This window comes from Bison bison, unplaced genomic scaffold (genome assembly GCF_000754665.1).
Source record: "Bison bison bison isolate TAMUID 2011002044 unplaced genomic scaffold, Bison_UMD1.0 scf7180017864260, whole genome shotgun sequence".
Lineage (NCBI taxonomy): Eukaryota > Metazoa > Chordata > Mammalia > Artiodactyla > Bovidae > Bison > Bison bison.
Genome location: NW_011494832.1, coordinates 11355544 through 11361843, shown reverse-complemented (window position 1 = coordinate 11361843; position 6300 = coordinate 11355544). Strand labels below are relative to the sequence as shown.

The window sequence follows — 6300 nt, the reverse complement described above, 5'->3', positions numbered from 1 at the left end:
GATATGTGGGCTCATTGGTCTTAAAGGCACAGGCATACGTGGGAGAAGGACTCGGGTTCTGTACACTTAGGTCCAGGGACAGAATAGGAATGACCCTTCAGTGGGGAGGGAGCTACTCTCTTTTGTTAGCAGTCTCTTCTTCTCAGCCCTCGACCACCCTCCGTCATGGACCTCGCCGGCATCTGCTCCAGCTTTCAGTCGGACTTGGATTTCTGTCCAGATTGCGGCTCGGTCCTGCCTCTGCCCGGGGTTCAGGATGCTGTCGCCTGTACCCGCTGTGGCTTCTCCATCAACGTGAGAGGTAAGGGGCTTGTACTCAGCGACCCGGCAGAGGGCCCAGAGTGAAAGGGTCAGTGGCTTGAGGACCCTAATATCGGTTGGATTGAAGAGGGGGACCCTGAAGCAGGGAATCAGGCACTTTTGGCCTTGGGTCGAAACCTGAAGGGAAGAATATAAGGCCTCCTGTCCTAACAGAGAGGGAGTTTTGGGTGTCAGCCCTCCTTACTGTCTCCACAACCAGTTCTTACTGCTTGCGCAGACTTTGAGGGGAAGGTTGTGAAGACCTCAGTTGTGTTTAACAAACTGGGGACAGCCATGCCTTTGTCGATGGAGGAAGGACCTGAGTTCCAGGGACCCGTGGTGAGTGAATGACATCGAGGACTGGCCCCAACGAAGGAGGGTGGGAAAGAAATGGAGGGGCGATTGCTCAGATCTGGAGAGTTTTGTACCCAATTCCAAGAGGGAAGGGTGTGTGCTATGCTGAGTCGTGTCTGACTCTTTGCGACCCCGTGGGCTGTAGCCTGCCAGGCTCCTCTGTCCATGGAATTTTCCAGGTAAGAATACTGGAGCGGATTGCCATTTCCTCCTCCAGGGGATCTTCCCGAGCCAGGGATGGAACTCGCGTCTCCAGCATTGGCAGACGGATTCTTTACCACTGCGCCACGTGGGAAGTCCTCCAAGAGGGAAGAGGGGGTCTATTAAAACATCAGAGTCTGGGGAGTGTGACAGCCCGATGTCTGTGATCGGGAAGAGGAATTATTAATCCCACCAGTTGCTTCTCAGGTTGACAGGCGCTGCTCTCGATGTGGGCACGAGGGAATGGCATACCACACCAGGCAGATGCGATCAGCCGATGAAGGGCAGACTGTCTTCTACACTTGTACCAACTGCAAGTGCGTATCCTTTCCCTTCTCTCTGCCCTTTCTCAGTCTGTTTGCGACCTAAACAAATCCAGTGATTTACTTTTTGTACTGAATAAACAGTTGTGTTCTTTGGTCCCATCCCTCTCTTCTGTACAGTTGAAGTCATAGGGAAACTTGTGGTCGTTTTTTATTTTAGAAAATTACACTTTTCTTATCCTTTTTATACTTGGTGAATTAAACCTTTTAAGATATTTAAAAGGAAAGAAAAAAAATACAGAAAGCAAATGTTGCTTGATGATCTGGGTGTTACTGTTGCATCTTCCACTGTACTTACTCAAGGTAGTTTTATTTCGGTGAGAATTAGTCATGGGTGATTTAAAGAGCATGATTCTCTGAATAGTTTTGAGAACTCCCCTTTGTCTTTGGTGTTCTGTGGTTTCACTAAAGTATATCTGGATGTGGCTTTCTTCTGTTTATCATGTTTAGGATTTGTTGGGCTTTCTGAAAGTAAAGATTGATTTTTTTTTTTCTTTTCCATCAACCTTGGAAAATTATCTGCCATATCTCATTGAATATTGCCTTTACCTATGTTCTCGTATTCTGGAGTTCTAATTAATTAGTTGCTTATTAGACTTTACCCACTACTCCATTTCTCTCACCCTTTCATAATTTTGCATCTATTTTCTCTTTATATTGCTTCTAGGTAAATTCTTCTGGTCTTTCTTTCACTTCACTAATTCTGTCTTCAGTTTATGTCAGTTATTGTTACTTAAAAACATTTTTTTTTTTTTGAGTTCTGCTTATTTTTCAAGTCTCCTCAGTCATTTTTAATAATTCATGATTCTTTAATCCTAAATTATTTTTAATTCTTACATATATTTAAATATATTAAGCATGATATTTATATTCTGTGTCTCCTAATTCTCATACCCACAGTATTTGTGGGTCTGATGCTGCCATTATTCCTGCAGACTTTCTCATGGTGCTTTTTTTGTTTTACAATTTTTGAACATAAGCTCAGATTTTTAAGAATTTGGACTATGGAATTCTTTGAGGCCTGGAGTGAAAACTATATTCTTAGCATATGTGTTTCCTCTTCAGGTGCCTTGAAGCACTACCAAGTTGGAATGACTTTAAATGAATTCTCAGCTTCATGTGTTTTGTAGCAAATAGGTAGTATGGATTTGGGCTGCAAATCCAATGTAAGGCCAGGTTTTGATTAGAAATTCTAGAGGGAAATTTTTTTATTTTTTCTCCCTCTACCTAGTGAGACAGTCAAATTCCTCTTCTGCAGAGTTGGATTTTTTTTCTTGTTCACTTTTATACACAGGTGTAGCCCTTTGGAGGTTTCAAACTTACTCAGAGTATCTCCTCTCAGACATTGTAGGCTTGTCACTGGTTCACTCATGTGGCTCTCAAAACAGCAAGGGCACCAGTGTACCAGGGGCTTCAGTTTGAATGTACCTGTCTAGGTTCCTGGTTTTATATACTTTCACTCAGTGTGAAGAGTGCCTTTACTTTCTTGCCTTCTCATCAATGGATTAAAAATATTTATAGTTAGAAATGCCTTTGGGGAGTTTTTTCTCAGTCAGGCTGAGAAATTGTTTAATTTAATTTAAACAACTAAGAAAATTAAAATTTTTTAACTTTTTTTTTTTAATGACCAGAAGTTTTTCATTTTTATGAGGTCTAGTTTATCCTTTTTTCTTTTATGGGTAGTGTTCTTTGTTTTCCTTAGAAATCTTGACATAATTCATAATTTGCAAGACACAGTTTTAATCCCAGCATGTTTAATTGTCTTGAATTTGTGTAGGGTTGTTTAGGGGAGCTAGTCCTCTATGGTCATAAATGAAAGTCCTTCCTTGATTATTTCTTTCATCTTACACTGCTAGTACCTCTTCCTTTGGACAAATATAACAAGTCTTTTCTTTCTCTATAGGTTCCAAGAGAAGGAAGATTCTTGATTTTTTTTCTGAGTGACTCAACAATCCTTTTCTTACTTGGAAGCTGGAGGATATTGGGTTCTTAGGTCCTCTGTCCATCTCCCTATTACAGTGTTCTGTTCGCAGAGGAAAAGCAGATCGTCGTGTGTGGATTACCATTGTCCCCAGAGTACTCCTACCCTCATTGAGTTTCCTTATTAAAGTTATAATTTTCTATAAAAGCCAGACATATGTATGTTATTTATAATCTATCTTGTTCGAAAAGAAATTTATATTAGAGAGATATATTCGTTCTCTCAACAAATATATCAGTGACAAAAAGGGAATATAAATTAGTACAGCAGAAAGAAAAAGGAGGCGGGGGAATAAAAAACAAGGATAAAAAAATGGAGCCAGGAATGAGGCTAATAACATAAAAAGGCAATTATACGTATTCCTTCATTATCTAAATCTTATTTGGTTCCTGAGTTTAGGAAAACAAAAAGTGGGAGTTTGGATAGTGAGCTTCAATAGAAAACTCTGAATCAGATTAATTTGATATGTAAGTTTGGACAATAAAATCTATACTCAAAGACACAGGTGGACATTCTGGAAATGTTTTTATTGCTCTTGAGATAATATTATACACACACACACACATATTTTTTACACTGTAACAGATTCATATATAGAAAAGTAGGAAAAAAAATCAACAGATTTCCCAATCCACAATGATTTTTTATTTTAATGGGCTTTAAACTCTACATTCTGAGTCGTAGCTTACTTTTTTCAGTTTGAGCCAAAAACTTTAAAGGCAAACAAATACTTAGTCCAGGCACAATCAGCATATTCAAATTTCAGCCTGGGAATTAGTATTCCTGCATTCTTTGGTTTAAGTAGTGACTAGAAGATGAACTCCGGGAGTTGGTGATGGACAGGGAGGCCTGGCATGCTGCGATTCATGGGGTCACAAAGAGTCGGACACGACTGAGCAACTGAACTGGACTGAGAAGATGACAGACATGATTTATCTTACAGTTGTATGGCCCTTTATATTTTGGGAGCTCTCATGAGTTTGAGCAAGCTCCAGGAGTTGAGCAACTGAATGGAACTGAACTGAACTGATATACTATCCATGGCAACTTAGACAGATGGGCAACTTAGTTTCCTCCACTGTGTGTTTGAACATTTCTGGTAATTGACTTTAGTGCCCCACTCCTGAAATCTAATAAAATCTGTTCATGTCCTGTCCTACTTTAAGCCTTTTACTGACTGGATAATCTCCAAGTTTCTTGCAAACTTTACAGGGCCTCATAACCACGCCTACCTGTCAGTCATCATCTAGAACTCTCCTTCAGTTCAGTTCAGTAGCTCAGTTGTGTCCGACTCTTTGCGACTCCATGAATTGCAGCACACCAGGCCTCCTTGTCCATCACCAACTCCCAGAGTTCACTCAAATCCACCTCCATCGAGTCAGTGATGCCATCAACTCCCGGAGTTCACTCAAACTCACGTCCATCGAGTCGGTGATGCCATCCAGCCATCTCATCCTCTGTCCCCTTCTCCTGTCTCCAATCCCCCACAGCATCAGAGTCTTTTCCAATGAGTCAACTCTTCGCATGAGGTGGCCAAAGTATTGGAGTTTCAGCTTTAGCATCAGTCCTTCCAATGAACACCCAGGACTGATCTCCTTCAGAATGGACTGGTTGGATCTCTTTGCAGTCAAAGGGACTCTCAAGAGTCTTCTCCAACACCACAGTTCAAAAGCATCAATTCTTCAGCGCTCAGCCTTCTTCACAGTCCAACTCTCACATCCATACGTGACTACTGGAAAAACCATAGCCTTGACTAGATGGACCTTTGTCGGCAAAGTAATGTCTCTGCTTTTGAATATGCTATCTAGGTTGGTCATAACTTTCCTTCCAAGGAGTAAGCGTCTTTTAATTTCATGGCTGCAATCACCATCTGCAGTGATTTTGGAGCCCAAAAAAATAGTCTTGACACTGTTTCCACTGTTTCCCCATCTATTTTCCATGATTTTGGTTTTCTGAATGTTGAGCTTTAAGCCAACTTTTCACTCTCCTCTTTCACTTTCATCAAGAGGCTTTTTAGTTCCTCTTTGCTTTCTGCCATAAGGGTGGTGTCATCTGCATATCTGAGGTTGTTATTTCTCTCGGCAATCTTGATTGCAGCTTGTGCTTCTTCTAGCTCAGAGTTTCTCATGATGTACTCTGCAAATACAGGAATGCATTTTCTTCAGTACACACAAGAACTTTATACGCTGCTTTCTTTACCTAAAAAATTCATTTGTCCGCTTGCCTGTTCTTTACCACTCTTTTGCTCCTTGAGAAACATACTTATTTTTATCATACAAACTGGCTTATATTGTAATTTATGATCTTCCAGATGTTCAAGCTGGGTTTAGAAAAGGCAGAAAAACCAGAGATCAAAGAGCCAACATCCACTGGATCATCAAAAAAGCAATAGAGTTCCAGAAAAAAACATCTGCTTTATTGGCTATCCCAAAGCCTTTGACTGTGTGGATCACAACAAACTGTGGAAAATTCTTAAAGAGACGGGAATACCAGACCACCTGACCTGCCTTCTGAAGAATCTGTATGCAAGTTAAGAAGCAATAGTTAGAACTGGACATGGAACAACACATGGTTCCAAATCAGGAAAGGAGTATGTCAAGCCTGTATATTGTCACTCTGCTTAAAACTTATATGCAGAGTACATCATGAGAAATACTGGATTGGATGAAGCAAAAGCTGGAATCAAGATTGCTAGCAGAAATATAAAAAACCTCAGATATGCAGATGACACCACCCTTAAGGCAGAAAGTGAAGAGGAACTAAAGAGCTTCTTGATGAAAATGAAAGAGAGTGAAAAAGTTGGCTTAAAACTCAACATTCAGAAAACTAAGATCATGGCATGTGGTCCCATCACTTCATGGCAAATAGATAGGGAAACAGTGACAGACTATTTTGGGGGGCTCCAAAATCACTGCAGATGGTGACTGTGGCCATGAAATTAAAAGACACTTGCTCCTTAGAAGAAAAGTTATGACCAACCTCGACAGCTTATTAAAAAGCAGAGACATTACTTTGTCAACAAAGGTCCATCTAGTCAAAGCTATGGCTTTTCCAGTAGTCATGTATGGATGTGAGAGTTGGACTGTGAAGAAAGCTGAGCGCTGAAGAATTGATGCTTTTGAACTGTGGTGTTGGAGAAGA

General features: G+C 40.7%; 1 protein-coding gene across 1 annotated transcript in view; it reads left to right on the top strand.

Moving 5' to 3' along the window:
- The window catches only part of ZNRD1 (zinc ribbon domain containing 1), a 3911-nt gene extending 250 nt beyond the window's left edge, over positions 1-3661 (top strand). Inside the window, exons 2-5 of the mRNA XM_010848184.1 lie at positions 147-301; positions 539-639; positions 1063-1172; positions 3082-3661. Of these exons, the coding sequence (XP_010846486.1) occupies positions 166-301; positions 539-639; positions 1063-1172; positions 3082-3106 (372 nt within the window). The 5' untranslated portion in view covers positions 147-165 and the 3' untranslated portion in view covers positions 3107-3661. The remainder of the gene's footprint in view (positions 1-146; positions 302-538; positions 640-1062; positions 1173-3081) is intronic.
- The last annotated feature ends 2639 nt before the right edge of the window (positions 3662-6300 follow it).